The sequence below is a fragment of the Vipera berus genome, assembly GCF_964194415.1.
Source record: "Vipera berus genome assembly, chromosome: 10".
Lineage (NCBI taxonomy): Eukaryota > Metazoa > Chordata > Lepidosauria > Squamata > Viperidae > Vipera > Vipera berus.
The window spans coordinates 9,572,775-9,593,916 of NC_138213.1; the positions used below are offsets into that span (position 1 = coordinate 9,572,775).

Here is a 21,142-nt window from a genome sequence, read left to right on the forward strand (position 1 = left end):
CATAGACCCTGGGGGTGGGGTGGGGGGCGGTGTCATCACAGCCCCCCCCCCCGGAAGGCTTGAAGAAATGTTACAGTTTAAATCTTGAGTTACGTCTTGTTGGTCCGTGGCCACAAAAGGTATTTAAAGGGGGTCCATGGTGAAAAAAACATTGAGAACCACTGAAGTACTGTATAAAGCAGGAATAACCAGCCATGGTGTTGCCTTAAAGATGTGTTTGATTTACAGAGAAGAGACAGAACAAGAAGAGGGGTCCTCCGTTTGAAACTTTGCAGAAGCTTTACAACAGCTTTTATGAGTTTCGTAACAGGTGGTTGGTAGCAATATTTTTTTATACCTGGTAATCTCAACTTGCACGTAAAATGCATCACAAAAAACAACCCACTAGCTCACTTTACTTTTATTTTCCTCCTTTTCAGGAAAAAAAAGAGCTAAACGCATTTAGGTGTCTCCTAGAGTTGTCCAAATGACGGTCCTCATTTCTTAAAAAAAAATCCAAAAAAACCCAAATCAAGGTTCTTTTCCTCCTCCAGCGAAAAAATGCCATAATGTAAACAAAATCTACTTATTATGTAAAAAGTATAATTGTTTTTTTAAGGTCTTTTGACTTCTTGAGAAGGATAATCGGTGAAAGGTAGATCATCTTCAGGAGATCCCTTCTGAGGGTAGACAACAAAACAGATCTTCTGGCCCCAGTGGGTTAAAGATTCTGAAAAAAAGATCAAAGAGCTGGGTTATCATACTATTTTTGAGACTAGAGTGGGCATTATTAACTGGGAAGGCATTTCAACTCAACAAAGGAATAACACAAAAACAGTTGGAAGGGACCTTGGAGATCTTCTAGTCTAGCCCCCTGCTCAGGCAGGAAACCTTATAACATTGCAGACAAAATGATTGTCCAATCTCTTCTTAAAAGCTTCCAGTGATGGAGCACCCCAACTTCTGGAGGCAAGTTGTTCCACTGATTAAATTGTTCTCACTGTTAGGAAATTTCTCCTTAGTTCTAGGTTGCTTCTCTCCTTGATTAGTTTCCATCCGTTGCTTCTTGTCCTGCCTTCAGGTGCTTTGAAGAATAGGTTGACTCCCTCTTCTTTGGGGCAGCCCCTCAAATATTGGAACACTGCTATAACGACAGCCCTAGTCCTTCTTCTCAACATCTGCTTTTCATAACAGAGGATCCAAGAATTCAGTCCCATGCCTCAAATGTAAGATTAGACATTTGGACCTGGCCCAAATTTTAATTCAGCATTTTGTCTCTCCCAGATTGTTCTGGACTATGCAAGAAATGGAGACCTCGCTCTCTTCCACCCTTCTCCTCAAAACTAGCTTTTGGAGAGATGTTGCCACAACGTGAACATGAACTTTGAAGGCCCGTAAGTCTTTTAGAAGCAGGCCCTTCATCAATTTATAAACTCCTCTGATTAGGATAATCAGGTAATGAGATGGGGTCTTTCCTTTCTGATCTTGCCTAAGGCAGATTCCTGCACACCTGTAATAATAGTCCTATGAGGCACTACCTGTGCAACCAACCTTGAGTTAAGGAGTGGATTATCTTGTAATCAATAGGTATACCGGGTGCTGCCTCCAAGGCTGTTTTCTTTTTTTTTTTTTCTTACCTGTGATTCTATTTACACACTTTGGTTTGTTTTTCCAGTACACTCCAAGAAAAAACACTGGCACTCCAGTTAACATGATAACCAGCCCAATGCCACAGACCACTGGCTCCGAATAGAAACTGAAGATTAAGAGAAAGGCCCAAAAGATCAGGTAAGTGATTGGAACCAGGAGGTTTACCTAAGAGGAAACAAAATATCGGTACAGAGACTTATCGTTTCTGCCCTAATTCCCTTCGTGCTGATAAGACACCATTGGACCATCACTATGGACTCAGCTAGATCAGGGGTGTCAAACTCAATTTCATTGAGGGCCGCATCAGCATTGCGGTTGCCCTCAAGGGGCCAGGTGGACGTGGCCTACTGGGTGGGCGTGGCCTACTGGGTGGGCGTGGCTAGAGTGCGTGTGGCCTGCTGGGTGGGCGTGGCCAGCTCTACATCGTTCGCATCAAGGGTGCCTATGGGGTCCTGGGCAGGAGTGGGACAGATCTGAGGGTCTCTGGCAGAAGGAGGGTCTCTGGGCCAGGGCCAAGGCAGTGGGGGCTGTTCCCTCACTGTTGCCAGGATGGCTTCGCGGGCCACATGAAACCACTTCACGGGCCGGATCCGGCCCCCGGGGCCTTGTGTTTGACATGTCTGAGCTAGATCACCAGGAGCTTCAGCCTTGGCAAATCCAAATGCCACACCCCCTAGACAACACCCCCCCACACACACACACATACATTGATATCCTTGGCCAACACGGCCATAAGCATGTAGATCTGGAGATGACGGAGACTGTGTAGTCCTACTCATAAAGGTCACCAGGATCAGGAACGCAAGCTCATTTCTGTGTTGTGTTTTTTTTCTTAGTTCCTGAGCATACCTAACAATCTGGCAGGTACAAGCTGGAGTAATTTGACCTCAGAGCTTCCAAGCTGTTTAACAAGTGATGGTTATAAATGTGAGGATCGGTGGCAAGTCGTTCCGTTCAGTGCCGTTCTAACTTCAAGCGGTCGCTAAATGAACGCTTGCAAGTCGAGGGCAAAGAGCAGAAGAAAACTCAGGCTGCCCCACTATGTTTCACCTTGATGGGTCTGAAGATCAGAGGCTTCTTCCATCGTAGCACAAGCAGGCCTATTATTGTCACTCCGTAGCAGAGGTAGTTGATGAAGGACACATAGTTAATTAAGGTGTAGGTGTCTCCAACCAGCATGATGACCACAGTAGCCAGGCACTGGGGAGGGAGAGAAAAAGGAGGGGGGGTGTTCTTTAAAGGGAGAATTTCTGGAAGAAAACAAAGGCAAAAACTTCCTCAAGTTAAAAATGCAGATTTCAAAGGAGGATTGGGTACACAATACAAGGATTAGTAGGAGAAGCTTATCCATTCAAATAGCTTAAGCCAGGGGTTTCCAACGTTGGCAACTTTAAAACTTGTGGACTTCAACTCCTAGAATTCCTCAGCCTGCCCAGAATTCCCCAGCCAGCCAGGGGAATTTTGGGAGATTTTTTTTTAAAAAATCCCATTAATATCCCGCCCTTCTCCGAAGACTCAGGGCGGCTTACAATCTAAAGCACAAATCAATGTGCTTAGCAATAGCCTTCATTCTATGTATATGCCTGCTTATTAGGGCTTTCGCCCCCCCTCCCCAAGCGGCATTATTACAAAGTCAGCTTATTGCCCCCAACAACCTGGGCCCTCATTTTACCTACCTCGGAAGGATGGAAGGCTGAGTCGACCTTGAGCCTGGTGGGATGCGAACCTGCACTAATTGCAGGCAGCTGGTGTTACTTAAGGAGGCATTAGCCCACTGCTCCACCAAGATGAAGTTCACAAGTCTTAAAATTGCCGAGATTGGAAACCCGTGGCTTAAGCTATTGCAAGGATGACAGAGCAACAACTAGACTCAAACTGGCTAAAGAGATATTACAGATGAAAAACTATATGTGTATACACTTTCTTTCTTTTCTATTTTATATCTTAGCAATAGCAATAGCACTTAGATTTACATACCGCTTCACAGTGCTTTACAGCCCCCTCTAAGTGATTTACAGAGTCAGCCCCCGACAATCTGGGTCTTCATTTTACCGACCTTGGAAGGATGGAAGGCTGAGTCAACCTTGGGCTGGTCAGGATTGAACTGCTGAACTGCTGGCAGCCAACAGTCAGCAGAAGTAGCCTGCAGTACTGCATTCTAACCACTGCGCCACCACGTCTTGATAATAATGTTACTAAAGGAAGCCAAAAATACGGCTGGGCAGCATACAATAATAAATTGCTATTTATAAGATTAGCTGCCAGTGGAGTCCTATCCTATTTCTTGATTGTTTATGTCCACACTCTCTTTCATTCTTTCCTCAGCTGCTTTGGGAGCGCTTGGCTTTCAACATCTGCAACCTGAAGCTGCCTCTTCATTCTATCTTGTGATTTTGGTTGCACTAGAGCAGGGCTCCCAACTGGGGGTTCAAGACGATATTCCAGGGGGTGCGAAAACTTGGGTTTTCAAAATTATAGCGTAATATGCATAATTTGTTGCCATTATTTTGAATTTTTGTAAGGGCCGCGAGAATATACCAGAAGCATTCTAGGGGTGCGGGATATAGAAAAGGTTGGGAGCCGCTGCACTGGAGTAATACAACTACACTTTGGCTACTACTGAGCTCAACGTGGCTGATCTTACAAGATGTATTTGGTATTCAGTGAAATCAAAAGCATTTTGATTAGCGATGTTAACACATTCCAGAGGAACCAAAACACCTACGCAGACAAGGAGAGCCGGAATTGGGGTGCAGTGTTTGACATGGATCATGGCCAAGAGACTCGGTAAGTGACCCTCTCGGGCACCAGAGAAACACAGCCTAGAAAAAGAAAGAAGAAGAAGAAGAAGAGGAAAAATAACAGTCCCAAGCCTGTTTTATTTTAGGCCCTTTCAACAAACACATAGTTTAACTTTCTTAGTGGAAGATACTGAAACCCAATGGGGAATATTGAATAGTTGGGGGGGGGGGAAAGATTCAGTCTGCTACTTAAGAGTGGCAAGTGACAAAAATGGCTATTTCACACCTCCAGTGTTCTGTTTAGAGGGACATTTTCTTCCCACATTCTGGTATTTTCCAGGTGTGATGGGTTTCAGCTTTGGGTAGCCACTCCACTGTTTCATGGATAAAGTGGAAGAGGAGAACATAGATGTTGGCTTAATATACTTTAAAACATTGGGATGAGTAAAGAGGACAAGAAAAACCAATGATTTCTAGATGGTTCTCAGTCATGTGATGTTTCTCCCAGGTTTGTTGAATTTCTGGACACCCCCCCCCTCCGCCCTTCTCCTGTTTTATCTTCACAAACTCTCTAATACAATTGCTACCAAGAATGGTTAGTCCAAAATCCAAGTTCCCCAAGAATGAATGAATGGGATTTGAATGTTCAGTCTGTTAAAAACCAGAGTGATGTCACATAATATGATTGAGATGGAATTATAAAATCCACATAATTAGTGATATGATAAGATGTACTGTACATGATATCACTCACTGCATGCCCATAAGATTAATATTCTATTACACTGTTTTCAAAAGAAGTGGATCAAAACAAAATTAAAATCTAATCAAACATGCTGATCTACCACTTGCCCCAAAGATTTTGCTCTGAACAGTTCACACAAACAGTACCACTCGCCCGTTCATGTTAGCACAGTTACTAGCCAACTGGTAATATATATGATGCTGAATATAAAGCCATTCACTGCCTGCTCATCTCCTCATACTATGCTGATTATTAGCTGATGATGATCTTAACCTCCTTAAATTTATCAAATTTCTTTTCAAAATGGCTCCAAACTTTTGGCATCACCTTATCGGGACAGCACATGCAATCTTACATTCATATTGTCCTAACATCTTAACTGCATGGAGACTCCATGAAGACTACTTGCGACTGGATGGCAGAACATGAACATGGCAACTTGCACGGCTAACTAAGTATATTAAGAGTGCCATGTCCCAAAACTCACCAAAACATTCCAGCTAGGAAAGCAGAGATCTTTCCCCTCCCTCTTCCCAAAAATAAATAAAATTAAAAAAAATGCTCAGGAAAAATAAGCAAACAAATAAATCGTACTTTATCTAACCTTGAGGAGGTAAAAAGGTATCCATTTATTCCTCCAAATGTAGACAATGCCACAGACACTGGCATAACCCAGGAAAAATAGCCCAGTAACTTCTCACCAAATGTCTAAAGTAACAAAAGGCAGGAGGAGGGATGGAAACGAAACATAAATTGCAACGCACCAAACAGAAAGCAAAACGATTCCCTTCAACGAATCCCAACCTCAAGTCAAATCCCAGGGTGTGTTTTACTTACTACCGCCACAGCATTGGAAGAAAGGAGTTCTTGGGGTGACATGGCCGTGAAATAAGCAATATTGGTGAAGGTGTATACAAAGGTCACCAGGGGAATGGAGATGAATATGGCACGGGGTAGATTCCTAATTTCCAAAACAAAAACGAGGGGGGGGGAGCTTGATAAGCATTGATAAGCAAGGCCTGAGAAGCAAAACCCAACGTGGACATGGATTATGGTCAACAGGCAAATTAGGTATAATGTGAACAAATTGTATGCAACCGCAAGTTGCATGAATGTTAAGCCAAATCACAACCATCATGTACGTGCAGAAAAAGGTGAACAGCCAAAGCACAGATTGGCATTCTTCTAGAATAATTTCTATCTCCTCTTTCTAATGTTGCTGCAGCTCAGTGGATGGCTAACAGTAGGTAAAATCAGTAAATACTTTACCATCGTTGATCATATTCCCTAGAAGCCTGGTAGCTGGTCAATTTTAAGGTGCCAGTCTGATTAAGTATAGTGAACATTGAAAACCCAGATGCTGAACATTTGCCTTGGTTAGAAGATAGCAGAACAGGCTTGTTCTTAGCAGCACAATTGCCTGCCCAGCTATTCTAAGCCAGGCATGTCCAACCTTGGGAATTTTAAGACTTGTGGACTTCTATTCCCAGACTTTAACGTGGACTGTGGATTTCAACTAGCAACTTTAAGACCAGTGGACTTCCAACTCTGCAAATTCCCCAGCCCGCCATGTTGGGTTGGAGTTGAAGTACACAGGTCTTAAAATTGCCGAGGTTGGACACCCCTGTTCTAAGCCTTCCCATCTTGTCTACTTCTTCCCTCTCTTCCTATTGGCATCATCTCACCTTCTTTCCCCAAGCCAGAAGGAAGCCACTCACTGGGATCCAATGATGCAGAAGGACAACCGTTTGGCCAAACCTTGACCAAAGTGCATAGAAACACTTACCTGCGTGGCTCAACCAGTTCTTCTGTCACATAATTTAGGAAATTCCACCCACTGAATGCAAAGGAACCTTGGAGAAAGGCTAGCGCCAAGTGTCCCACAGATGGGGTCATCCAGAAGCTGAATGCATTGCTTGGAATTAACGGTTCATAGTTTCCTATAAGGAGAGCAGACTTTAGCGAGGGCACCGTCAGTTCACACAAACACATAATGTACTGTAGGGTCAAAAGAAATCAAGATGGCAGCTGGTCCTGTGTGATTGAAGTCCCATCCCTTTTTAATGTATATCACATGAAAAAAAGGATAGGGTTCACATAATGGAGCCCCGGCTATCCTGTTGAGTTTTTGATTCTAGCACACAGAACAGTGAGGGAATGGCTACAAGAGAAGGCACCGTTATTGCCTCTGGACACAACCATTTTACACCTTCCCATACAAACAAGGAACTCTTGAAGAGCCTTTCTCACTGCTGGAGAAAGGAGAAACATCTGGAGAAGCATCATCACAAAAGAAGATGGATTCCTTTCTCCAGTGATGAAAAGCACTACTTACTTTTTCTAATCTCCCGTTGTTTTTTTCTAGAGCGAAACTCTCTGGAATCAAATCATTTGGGGGGGAAACTCTAAAATAAAACTTTCATGCCCCGTAGTCAATTCAAATCTCTTGGCAATCCTCTACCCTCATTTTTACTCTTGTGGAGCCAAATTAAACTCTGGTGATTTTATGGGCAAACATCCATGTTCTTTGCAGCATGTTGGTGACAATATAAAAGTGGTTTTCCTCTTTTCACTTCCTAGTCTAGTCCATCACCCTGGGATTGATGGTGAGTTTCTATCAACCAACAATCTTAGATCCAACTTAGCCCTTCCAAGACCAGCTAAAGTCAGGGAAATGCTGTCATAGCCGCCAAAAAAAATGTTTATGGGGATTCTCAGTCATCCAGGTCATGGTTGTCCCAAAAGTGCCTTTTTTCAAAAAGCAACTGGACTTCACTTTTCCTTAAAGATGTTTCGCTTCCCATCCAAGAAGCTTCTTCACAGAACTGAAGAAGTTTCTTGAATGAGAAGTGAAACATCTTCAGGGGAAAACAAAGTCCAGTTGCCTTTTGAAAAAAACACCTTTGGGACATCCTCCAAAAAAAGTATTTTATCAAACATCACCCAATTGTCCTGTCCCTTTTGTGGAAATGAAGGTAGAATGATCAGCAGATAGTGCACTGGGGACATAAATGGCTCCCAACTGTTAATTACATCTGAAATTCACTGCCCAAGGCAAGCCTTGGAGCCCACCATGAAGCTTATCACAGATGTTTTCAAATATCATGTGAGATGGTCTCACGAGGTCGATGTTTCGTTAAGGTGCTTCCAAGTAAAAGGCATCACGCAGGAATGCAATCATTCAAAGCTTTATTTAACGATAAAGTAAATAGAAAGAGTTCCCTGGCATGGAGGCATCCATGCCTGGGTTGAGCTCATGGATAGGCGAGCAAGCAAGCAGAAGAGAGAACAAAAGAGAACAGAGAGAGAGCAGCCCCTGAGCAGAGGTTTTTATGGGGGGTCTCAGCCCCTCCCTTACCATAAAACTCTCACCAATGGGGCTGCAGGGGCCGGGGACCCCTGACCCACCAGTGGGAGCAAAGAAGCCTCTTTGCTCCCATCTGATGACCTTTTTGGGGAACTGCCATGGCTGGCACAAAACATCTAACATATCACTCACTAGAAAAACAGTGGGATGCGGGAGTTTTCTAAAAAGTGTTGAATTTCATGCAGAAGACCATTTAAACACCAGGGTTTTTGTATCAGTACCTTTGAAGATTTGCACAAAGCCAACAGTTATGATAAGACCCAAAGCCAAGAGTTTTCCTGCTGTGAAGATGTCCTGGATTCGTGTGGCCCACCGAACGCTGGAGCTGTTCACCCAAGTCAACAGTGCTAGAGATCAGAAAGCAGAGTTCAGTTCCTCAAAATGGAAAGCAAAAAAGAGGGGTATCTACAGGGAGGAGTAAAAAAAAAAGTCAAGATGGCAGCTACAATTACATGGTTGAAACCCCGCCTTTTATGTAAATACATGTAAAATAGGGAGGGTGGTTTTGGTCCCACAGCCACAGGCTGCCACTATGATTTTTTTTTACTCCCCTGCAAATACATCTCAGCAAAAGCAACATCAATGTTACAGGCTTGAGCATCACTGTGTATTTCTAATTATGACCTTAACATGATTGCAAAGATAAATAAGGTTTTTCGTATCTCATGTCATTATGCTTTTCTCCCCCGTTTCCATGGAAATCTTTCAGTTTTGTTTTCAACAAAGGGCGTGGCCAATGACATGTCTATCTAACCACGGTGGGTAAGGTCAAACTTGTTAATCTCTTTTGGGAAGACTGGAAGAACAGATAAAGGGGTGTGCATGAATAGGTATACTTAGCGCTTTTAAAGTCCAGTATTCCAAAAGGATCCAGCTACTCCAGGGTTACTTAGTACATTACAAAAGAGTGGCCCGGTTCCCTGCCTGCAGCTCAGGAGAGCACTTTAGAAAACATTGTAATTTTATCATGAACCACAAGAGTCTCTTTGTGCTCCCCCATCCCCTGTGGGACGCTGGGAGAGGTGATAAAATATCCACCTTCTATGATGCCCATCCAATATCATCCCTCAGAAAGTCCAGTTCAATTCTGAAATGTCACCTCAAAGTACTTGCAGAACAAAAGGCTCCTCTTTCAAGATGCTTCCATTGCCAGGACTTAATACAGGTTGTCCCCAACTTACAACCATTCTTTTAGCCACCATCTGAAGTTACAGGGCACCAAAAATGTGTCTTATGACCATTCCTTGCATTATAACTGTTGCAGCATCCGCATGGTCATAGGATCAAAATCTGGGTGCTTGGCATGTGTTTACAAGCTTTGCAGCATCCTCAGGTCACGTGACCACCATCCGCACACCTTTCCAGCCATCTTCTGATGAGCAAAGCTAAGGGGTGGGGGGAAGGGGAAGCCTGATTTGCTTAACGACAGTGTGATTAACAACTGCAGCAATTCCTTTAACAACCGCGGCAAAAAAACCCGTAAAACTGGGCTTGACTCACCAAACGACCGTATTGCTTAGCAAGGGACATTTTTGCCCCAGTTGTGGTTGCAAGTCAAGGGCTACCCATATGCCAACAGGCGGAGGTGTGTTTTGCATCCCCATTTCAGAGAAAGGCAGGGCTATTGATAGCCCTGAGCCCAATCAGAGTCTTACAAGACAAAGAAAACCAATGATCAATCCATACTTACACAAACACACCATGGAGAGGACTCGTGAAGCTTTGTAGGGCGGGATGCAATTGGGAAAAACTGGCTGTAGCACATAGTTAGAAAAAGTCAGTGCAATGACAGCCAGGCTGGTTGGGTACATGATAAGGACTGCACTCCATAGCAGTAGAAACCTGCAACCAACGGAAACAATTCAAGATCTCTTGTTCAAACAAGACTGCTGGGCACAAAAGCATGTATAGGCCAAGGGTTATAGAGAGATATTTGAGGGGAAAGGAGTAGAGGAGTATCCTGCTTCTCATCTGACTTCAATCTACTCTCTGAAGGAGAAGGGGAGGCAGAACCAGGGGCAGAGTTAAACAAGCCATCAGCCTAGAATTCTTACGTTCCCACAAAGGCTCTAATTCCAACCCCTCTTGAATTCCACTGACTCCTACCTAGATCATTTTAGTGTTGAATTTAGTTGACTAGATTTTTGTGTATAGGCTTGAGCAATAACTCTTCTTAACTGCAACTTAGCATGCTGTTGTGGTTCTTCATGCCTGACACTATCATCCCACCGGCATGGTTAAATGAATATTCCATAATGCTACTGAAAAATAACATGGCAGAACAACACGTTAGGAACATGTTCTCAAAAGGCATCAGGAAGACATCATTTGCTAGGACTGAGTAACAGGGATTATCCACTGGAGACCACTGGACTGGGGAGCAAATGGGAGAGGTAATGTAGTGTTGCAACATCATAGTCAACAACCCAACCCTTTTGTTGCATGTGCCACAATGTTCACAAAAGGAGCAGAGCTTTGGTCCTGCAATTATTACCATATTTTTCCATGTATAAGACGCTTTTTTTTTCCCTGCAAACACCCTGTTCAAAAATCAGGTGCATCTTATACAAGTGCAGCATCTTATACATGAGAAAATAATGGTAACCTCCGTAGCCCAGGGCATGCCTGCGTGGGTTGCCATGCCGCCTGGTGCAGGGGTCAAGCCCCTGTGGGCTTGCCACTAACGGGAGGGGGCAAGACCGTCGGCCGTCTGAACTTCTGGATTTGCCAGCTCAGCTCAGACCAGCATGGAGAAACTCGCCTGCCAGAGCATCTTAGACAAGGGCGTGTCTTATAGACGGAAAAATAGATGGTATTATGATTAATTTGTATACATTAGCTGTCCAACTCCAGTGGATTCTGCAGCAACCCCTTGACCTCTTTTTCCTCTGCCGGTGCCTGTTGTTGCAACTGGATCATTTGTCTGGATAGGTTACGTGCTTGTGGTTATTGATAAGAAATTCCTACATTTCCAATTATTGCCATATTTGCCCTAATACTTGGGCAAACATGGTTAAAGTATTCCTTCCATTGTCCATTACAGGGGTGGGGTGGGGGAATCTGCATTTCACTTCGGGAATTTGCTGTTGTAAGATTGTCTGAAATGCTATAGGGTTTCCTGCTTGAGCAGGGGGTTGGACTAGAAGACCTCTGAGGTCCCTTCCAATTCTGTTATTCTGCAGGATCCACTCTGAGTTGGTCACCAGGACCAGAGGTTTGTCTTCGGAGTTTTTGGACTTGTGCTGGAACCCCTTTTCTTCTCCTCCAGTGGCTAGAGAGAAGTTCGGAAGGATGGCCTTCCGAATGCTCAGAAGATTAAAACTCTGGTCCCATGACCAACCCAGATTGGATCCTGCAACACTATCCCGGGACATGTATATTCACCTTCATTCATTTATTATTCTGTAAGATTGAAGCTGAGGGCCGGTGAGTTAGTAGGCTGTTAACAACAACAACAACAACAACAACAAAAAGCTTACACCAATTCAAATCTGTTAATATTAGTGGAACTTCCTTATTCAGAGGCAGCAACCCATGAATAATAAACACAGGGGGTAAACCACCACTTTTTCATTTATTATTCCTCGAACCTGGATCGAGTCTCCTAACGTTAACATATTTGTCCCCAAGTTACACATTTTCTGAGCTCAGTTACAAAGTTTTCCCATTTTATTAGGGCCCACGTTTCTCTGTACTGCTTCTTTCGAGTTTTGAAAAAATAATTTATATTTTGAAGTGTTTTAAAAAGCTGCAGAGCCCATTTAACTAGGAGCAAATGCTTGCGTACCCCAAGAGCACTGTGGCTCTCGCTGAAAATAGATTGAGCCCTGCACTGCAATAAAAACAGGGCCCTGTAAAGAAAGGCAAGATTAAGGGATCTCCCATTTGAATTATGGCTGGCTGAAGGATGTGTTAATTCCTCCATAAAGCTGAATTTCCAAATGCTGCAGATTTCAGTTTTTATAATCTCCATTTAAAACTCCTGATTCTCTTCCTTCCTTTGCTGCAATAAACATTGATTTCTAGACAGGCCTGAGCTTTGGAATTTATCAGATGTTGCAGGAATAAAACCTTCCTTTTTGTAGGCGTTTGTCATTTAATCCTGGAGCTTGCAAGCCATCTTCCCCAAAGGCAATCTGGCTTATTGTGCCCCTATAAATACAAGTTGGCTCCTGCTTATCTATCAGCACAGACCTGCCCACCCTCCCCCTCAAAATCCAATCTGTATGCAGATGTTTTCTGCTTGTCTGCACAATACCAGCACTCCAACTCTGCTGTAGCAATCTTGCACAGTCCATCAGTCAGGCCTTCAATAAATGTTCTTCCTTTATAAACAGATGGCTGGGGATGCCACTGAATCATGGGCCATAATAAGTTAGGTTTAAAGCCTGGGTCCTCGGCTGGAGAGCCCTGATCTGGGGGTCCCTCAAAAAGTTACTGTGAAATTGGAATTTACGTTTGAAAGAAGAGAGGAATGGTTCAAATATGACTGCTCCCTCTTACAGGTACCTCTACACAGAGTAAAGGCTTGCCAGTTTTTTTGCCATATTATTGGGCACAATGAATCAGGCCATACGTTAAATGGCAGTTCAGAAGATTTATTGCACAAACCTGTACTCTAGAATCTACTCAACTAAACTTCAGTAGTAGATTTGCACCAGATAAGGGTCAACGGAATTCAAGAGGGGTTGGACTAGGACTATTTGTAGGAACATAATGATTCCAGGCTAGTGACTTACTTAACTCCACCTCTCCCCAGCTCTGTCAGCTTTTCTCCTACCTATATGAATCTTTTAAGAAAATCAACAGAGGACACAATATATAAGACACTGCAATGTGTTTATTTCATTTTCACCTTTCCTTTTTTTCCTGCAAACCTAAGGTGCATGTGTGTGTGGGGGGTCTTCCCTAATTTTGTTCCTATGACAATAACCCCATGAAAAAGATTGTTTGGGGAGGAGATGTTTGAAGCAACCAGTGGATTCCAAGGTCAAATGAGGACTCAATCTCAAGTCAGTTCCTAGTTTTGTATCAGAAATATTACACAGATCTGCTCTGTGGGAAGAACTAATGAAATAAAATTCACGGCTCATGACAACATTGCTACCCACCCTTATCCTGAAGTCACACTTACCCAGCTAATCCACCGAAAATGTCAGTGACGTAGGAGTAGTCGCCTCCTGATTTAGGGATGGTAACTCCTAATTCAGCGTAACAGAGAGACCCAAGTGCTGAGATCCCACCACCAAGAATCCATATTATGAGTGCGAGTCCCACTGATCCAGAATGCTCAAGAACTCCTTTGGGTGAAATAAAGATGCCAGAACCAATAATATTACCTAAAAGAGACAAAAAGATGAAAAGATGTGGTTAATATTCACAATTTGCACCAAGAGACAGCATCAAATAGACCTTGGCTGACCTTGAAAAATATGGGCAATACTTGGACAGAAGACCATCTTGGAAGGTGTCAATGACATCTACACTCCAGCAGAGAAAACAATAGCAGATGAAGAACGGTTGCAGGAATTGGGTATGTCTAGTTAAAGAAGGAAAAGGGACGCGGTGGCTCAGTGGGTTAGGACGCTGAGCTTGTCGATCGGAAGGTTGGCAGTTTGGCGGGTCGAATCACAAGTGCCGCGTAGCAGAGTGAGCGCCTGTTACTCGTCCCAGCTTCTGCCAACCTAGCAGTTCGAAAGCACGTAAAAATGCAAGTAGGAAAATAGGGACCACTCCGGTGGGAAGGTAACAGCGTTCCGTGCGCCTTTGGCGTCTAGTCATGCCGGCCACATGACCACGGAGACGTCCTCGGACAAGCGCTGGCTCTTCAGCTTTGAAACGGAGATGAGCACCGGCCCCTAGAGTTGGAAACGACTAGCACACATGTGCGGGGGAACCTTTACCTTTACCTTTTTTTAGTTAAAGAAGGAGTAGAGGTGACATGATAGCAGTGTTCCAATATTTGAAGGGCTGCCACAAAGAAGAGGGGATCAAATTATTCTCCAAAGCACCAGAAGGCAAGACAAGAAACAATGGATGGAAACTAATCAAGGAGAGAAGCAACGTAGAATTAAGGAGAAATTTCCTAACAGTGAGAACAATGAACTTGTGGAACAGCTTGCCTCCAGAAGTTGTGAATGCTCCACCACTGGAGGTTATTTAAGAAGAGATTGGACAACCATTTGTCTGAAATGGTATAGGATCTCCTGCTTGAGCAGAGGGCTGGACTTTGGGACCTTTAAGGTCCCTTCCAACTCAGTTATTCTATTAATTCTGTCTTGTGCCATCATCAGCCCTTGAGTTTGACACAAGGGAGGATCAACTTCCAATTTCACTTCCTTACAGGATTTTGTTGGACAAATTCACACATGACAGCAGGCCAGATTAGTTGAAAAACCTCTAGTGACATGTTCTACCATCATGTGTCAAAAAGAAATAAACCCTCTGTGGGTAGAGCTACCAAAAGGTTGTCTGCCTCTTAGTGTAATGTGCAGCCTATTATGCTTATCTCATTTTACGGCTGCATCTGTTCTTGGTCATCATTAGTGCCAACAACAGCCTTCTGAAACTTGGCAACTTCAGATGTCTTAGACATTATCTTTGCATACTCCACGTTAGACCCTCAGTTATATGCAAGTGTTAGGCTGAATTATTTCCCCTTCAGCGTGTTAGAGATGAGAATAGGATTATGCTGGCGACCTATTCATCTTTTGCTTAGTGCAAATAAAAAAAAACAGTGTTTCCAAAGACCACTATTTCTACACTATTTGAAGAAGAATAAACAAATATCATATGGGAACACCAAGCCACCACTCCCTAAAACTTGAATCCTTAAAACTAAAATGTCTAAGAAATCCAAATATTAAAGTAATGTTTTAAAAAGCTCAAAAATCAGGAGCACAGTTATACAAGACAATTTAAGCCATTGTGAGAATACCATTTAAAAATAAGTGGAGGGTTAGCGCATTCTTCCATTCAAAAGCTCTTGAAAACTGGGTTTCCAAGTCTCGCTTAAGGGAATGAAACTTCTTTGGGGCCACCATGGAAAAGATCCTGTCAAGAGTCCCATAAATAGATTTGCGTAACCGATGTTACAGCTCAAGTTCATCAAAATGTAGGTGATCTTAAATGTATATATCCTTTATACCAGGAGTGTCAAACTGCCGGCCCGCAGGCCAGATGCATCATGCCAAAACCGCACCCCCCATTGCCGGTAATGGCAAAAAAGTCACATACGTCGCGACACGTCACGTGACATTGCGAGTTTGACACCCCTGTTTTATACCATTGTCTATGAAGTACAGTTGATGGCCATTGCAAATGACCGATAAGCACTGGTGCTTTTTGAAGAGGTCATAGGTCAGCAATAAATAAGAAAATACTGAACATAAGAAAATATTTCTGCTATCCCCAAGAACAAACCAATGTACAATTAGAAATACGTCAGAGAGACCATAGAAAAGTGTTCGAAAGAGAATTTTAATCTTTTTTTTGGCTGGGTCTAAAGTCTTTTTTGGCAAAGACTTTAGACCCAGCCAAGGAAGAGTCTAATTAACATTCAGAAGAACTTTCTCAAAGGAAAGCGGTCATCTTGGTCAGAATGCTAAACTAGTCAGAGAAAACCTGACATTTCCAGAGCATACTGCAAAGGCCGCAATACGAAATAAGTGGGATCCTGAAAACAAAAACAAGACACGGACCAACTGATTCGGATGTTTCTTTTCAAGGTCATGGACTATGTAAGGAGATGTTAAGGAAGCATGAGAAGACTTGGCTGACCTAACGATGGTCTTTTAGTAGAGGCGTATCATGTCGAAGCTAAGTAAAAATCATGCAATCTCTTTTTCTAATTTTGTTTGTAACCTGTTTGTTGTCCCTATGGCAGCAACTCCTCACTGAAGGAAAACTTCCAGTTGAGAGCCACTCAACAGGAGAAAGTCAAATGTCAAGAAAGTGAACAGAAAAATTACAAGAATTCTTAGCATTGGTATCAAAAACCTGAGATGTTCACCATCTTTCATTTAATCCCCTCACTTGCTAAAGAGATAGCACCACATCAAAGGAGTAAAGCACCTTTGGCCATCTTGAACTGGCTCGATAACCTGGTTTATGTGCTAAGCCATTTATCATGGGTACCTACAAAGAAACTGTGTTATGGTTTAGCAGGATGCATGACTATATTACAAAGAACAAGTTAGTATTTTCTTGAGGAACATCAAGGGGAATAACAGTCCTTTTGAACAACAACAATGAGGAGAAAGAAGACCTATGTTCCATATGAATCTGAGAGATTATGAGGCCAAGTTTCCATCTTCTAAATAAGCTTGCTTGATTGGTTGATTGATTGACTGGTTAGGTGCCATCAAGATGGCGTTGACTATTAACAACCATAAACATACCTTTCTGTTCCTAAATATAATTCTTAGGAAAATGGAATCTAATGTTTGTTATGGCTTGATGTTGATAAAAATTTAGTTGAAGTAAGCTGCTAAGATAGCATACAAAATAGTATGATTTCAGTCTGTAAACTAGGCTTGTCCTAAACCACTCTTTGCCATGACAAACCATAGGCTCCGTATCAGACAATCAGGAATTTTGAGCAGGCGAGAAATTCGTCAGTCATTATAAAGCCTATAGGTTTAGACACATTGGTCCATTTGTTTAATTTAACTTAATATCTCCATGTCTTAAAAGAAACATTCACCATTACTGATTATTGAAACAAACAAAAATAAAACAAACATCTTTTTTGCCTAAAATACTTTGATAATGTTCTCCAAAGCCAAGATGGGTGGTTATGGGTAGAATTGGCAAACACAGCAGTTGGATGTATTTGATCTTAAAGAAAGCCCTTTTTGTTCCCAACAACTTTGAGAAATTCCGCTGTAAATCATTCCAGACCCGGTCATTCATCTGACAGCATGACCTGCTGTAAGACTGCCAAAGTGAAGAAGACCTTAGATGATCTCCCGCAGAATCCCTGATTGTCCAATACAGCACAGCCACTTACAACAAATGCAAGATAGTCCAGCAAGTGATACTTTGTTGGGGAAAAGACAACAGAAGTAGCTTGCGTTTAAGGTAAAGATAAAGGTTCCCCCGCACATGCGTGCTAGTCGTTTCCGACTCTAGGGGCCGGTGCTCATCTCCATTTCAAAGCCGAAGAGCCAGCGCTTGTCCGAGGACGTCTCCGTGGTCATGTGGCCGGCATGACTAGACGCCAAAGGCGCACGGAACGCTGTTACCTTCCCACCGTAGTGGTCCCTATTTTTCTACTTGCATTTTTACGTGCTTTCGAACTGCTAGGCTGGCAGGAGCTGGGACGAGTAACAGGCGCTCACTCTGTTACGCGGCACTCGGGATTCAACCCGCCAAACAGCCGACCATCTGATCGACAAGCTCAGCGTCCACTGAGCCACCGCGTCCCTTTGCTTATAGACAGTTCCTAAATAGTTCCTTCCTTTTGCTATGGGTCATCGTTCATTCTTCGGTTAGAAAGGCGTATGTTCTGTGACGTGTGTTTTAAGCTTCTTCCGACTCCTCTGCCTTTTTCTTCTCTTTCTGACATCCTGCTGTTCTCATCTTGCCAATGTTAGGTGCTGCGGCTTGCATTTTATTAGGTGGTTGAAAAAAAAATGTTGCACAGCTAGTCAAGGCGGGACAGAGTCTGGACAGTTATGCACGGGAGTTTCTTGAGTTCAAATGGGAAAAGCAAATCTCCGAGGCAGGCCTGGCAAAGCGAAATCGGATCACCTTTCAGCAGCTCACAAATGAGAGTGAACAAATACGTCCCATTTTCATCAAATCAGTGGTAATCTCCCTGGAATCTATCCTTCCCCGCTTGATTTATTTTGCTATTTATTTTAAAACACTGCTCCAACCTAAAGGACTCGTGATGTAAACACTGGGGAAAAGAAACAGGACTACACAAAACGGATTCCTTCTTCCAGAGTGCTTTAAAATGATGAAAACTAGCAAGGTATAATAGAAGGAGGCCATCCAAAAATGGAACACTATTGTTTAGCTTCTGGAAAATTGTCAACAGTGAACTGAAACATTACTGAGAGGACTTCAATACTTGCTAAATGGTAAACTAATCATCATCATCTATATATATTTTTTAAAAAGAAATGATACAAGTTAGAGAATCTCTTAACTATATACCTGAGGTGGAAGGAAAGTCAGCAAAGAAGATCTGTTGAACTTGGGGAATGATAGGACAAGTTTAAAGTTCTCAAAATGTTGCACGATGGCTGCTAGCATCCTTCACTATGGAATGCTGAGAGTTGTAGGCCAGTAACCTCTAAAAGGGTGCCGGCTTGCCATTCCTAGTTTACCAGTAAAAAGTGTGTTGCCTCTTTTGGATCAAGAGCCTCATATAATACTGCAGAGTATGGTGATGGTGAATTTGGGCAGGAGAAAGGAGAAAGCCGTTGTGGCAGGGAGGAAGAGGAGGAGAGCAACAGCTTCCCTCCAAAGCGAAAGTGAAAGCAGGCCAAGGTGCTTTGCAAGGGGCAGGTCTCTCCAAAGAAGAACCATTCCCACGGGGGGGGGGCATCTGTTGCCATCCTGTGGTGAGGTTTTTTTTTTGTTTTACTTAGCCTGGTGGATGCACTCACAACAATACTTTGAAAACTACGCTTTGTGGGCTAACGTAATGTGGCTTGTTTTCTGTACCCACAAGGGCTCAATTAGGAACACTGTGGTGCGTGTTGGTCCGTTCTCTTCTTTCCTTTTGCCAGGAAAATTCTAATTAGAGCTCATTATTATTTTTCATGTGGATTTCAGTTTTTGCTTTTGACTCTTTGGAACCATACAGGTGAGCTGATGAAGAATGCTTAGAGGACTTCCCATAGAGAGGGAAGCCGGAGATGTTTTGAGAGACGCGATGTTTTGCAAACAACATCCAATCAATCCCTGAGGTGGCATCGTCCTTCTCAAAAGGAGCACCCTCCAAATTTTGGAACTGCAACAACCATAATGCCCAGTCAGCTCATGAAAACAATGAACCAGTTGCAGAGCTTTTAGGGGTGGATGGGAGCTAAATGGCTACATATAGCTTCTTCAGATCAAGGACTGCACTAGGTGTTCATAGGGAAGCCATGCTTCAAAACTGGCATTGCAGGGGTGTCTATGGGAGGAGTCAAACATTGAATACGGTGTCTATAAACTGTGTCATGTTGGCACCACCTTTTTTATTTTGTATCTATCTTCACCCAAGTAAACAAAAATGTTGAGTTTGATTGTGCAGTTGGGGCCAACAACATAACTTCCTTGGTCCTTCTGCAGATATTCCTGGCCCCAACCCTGCTATAATCTACATCGTAACATAAATACGACGGGCGGATTTTGTTTTAGATCATTTATCACATATTATAATTTCTATAAACAGCTCAAGTTAGAGAATGTACATAGTTTTCCTTCAACTTTCTATTTTACCCACCACAACTTTGTGAAGAGGGTTGGGCTGAGAGAATGGCAGTGGCCCAAAGTCGCTTGGCCAGTTTTCATGTGTAAGGTAGGATTAGTACACATTCTCCTGGTGTCTAGAGACCCATCCCTTAACCACAACACCAAACTGTCTCTGTAAGGTAAACTTGAATCTGAAGAGGCTAAAACATATGAAGAACGATTGCAGGAATTGTGTCTGTCTAGTTTAGTGAAAAGAAGGACTAGGGGTGACATGCTAGCAGTGTTCCAATATTTGAGGGGCTGCCCCAAAGAAGAGGGAGTCAAGCTATTCTCCAAAGCACCTGAAAGCAGGACAAGAAGCAATGGATGGAAACTAGTCAAGGAGAGAAGCAACCTAGAACTAAGGAGAAACTTCCTGACAGTTAGAACAATTAACCAGTGGAACAACCTGCCTCCAGAAGCTGTGAATGCTCCAACACTGGAAGTTTTTAAGAAGAGACTGGACAGCCATTTGTCTGAAATGGTATAGGGTTTCCTGCCTGAGCAGTGGGTTGGACTAGATGACCTCCAAGGACCCTTCCAACTTCATTATATTGTTGTTGTTGTTTGTTGTTGTTGTTGTCATTTTGTTGTTGTTTGTTGTTTTGTTGTTATGTTGTTGTTGTTGTTGTTGTTGCCACCATGTTGACTTTTTGACCACATCCCACAGGCACTTCTTCCTAGTGCTTCCTTTTCAGGTTTTGAAAATTAAAAATGGCTTTTTCTCACACAACCATGGCCATTGGGCACCTCTCTTCCTGGTTTCACATTATCTTTATTGATGAATGAAGTTTTTTATATTACAGACATCCTAAAGTCCTTCTCCATCATGGGTACAGTCGAAACAGAACCACCACAAACCACAAGCAATCACAATGTAAAGACCACCATGGCAAATTGGGTCCCACAACTCTGTTCTCCTGTCTCAAGTAGGCTTGGAACCAAGAGGAAATGCCTAAGGTGCCCAACTACTTTCAAACTCAGATCTTCAAAAACAAAAGGCAGTGAGGTGCAGTGGCTAGATAAGATTTTCTACCAACTTGAAGTTCTCTGGATGTATGTACTGGGACTAAAAGTCCCAACAACTCAAGATATCATGGCGTGGAAGATGACTCTGGATGACAGGAGGCGTCCTTCAACATGCTTGGGAGACAGGATGAGTTGAAAGGAACCATGCAGAGCCAGGAGGAGCTAGGTTCAAATCACAAA

At 43.0% G+C, this 21,142-nt stretch overlaps 1 protein-coding gene and 1 long non-coding RNA gene across 2 annotated transcripts in view; one reads left to right on the top strand and one right to left on the bottom strand.

The window, feature by feature from the left end:
* Positions 1-227: 227 nt before the first annotated feature.
* Positions 228-21,142, bottom strand: part of SLC7A10 (solute carrier family 7 member 10) — a gene marked incomplete at its 5' end in the record, with an annotated part of 23,808 nt that continues 2,893 nt past the window's right edge. The window contains 10 exons of the mRNA XM_081335634.1: positions 228-709; positions 1,617-1,794; positions 2,680-2,829; positions 4,355-4,451; positions 5,720-5,823; positions 5,953-6,076; positions 6,902-7,055; positions 8,704-8,829; positions 10,173-10,324; positions 13,617-13,821. Coding sequence (XP_081191760.1) covers positions 594-709; positions 1,617-1,794; positions 2,680-2,829; positions 4,355-4,451; positions 5,720-5,823; positions 5,953-6,076; positions 6,902-7,055; positions 8,704-8,829; positions 10,173-10,324; positions 13,617-13,821 — 1,406 coding nt within the window. The 3' untranslated portion in view covers positions 228-593. The remainder of the gene's footprint in view (positions 710-1,616; positions 1,795-2,679; positions 2,830-4,354; positions 4,452-5,719; positions 5,824-5,952; positions 6,077-6,901; positions 7,056-8,703; positions 8,830-10,172; positions 10,325-13,616; positions 13,822-21,142) is intronic.
* LOC308672590 lies at positions 659-4,488 on the top strand. The gene is made up of 3 exons (XR_014027459.1): positions 659-1,434; positions 1,655-1,767; positions 4,339-4,488. It is a non-coding gene; the product is annotated as an uncharacterized lncRNA (long non-coding RNA).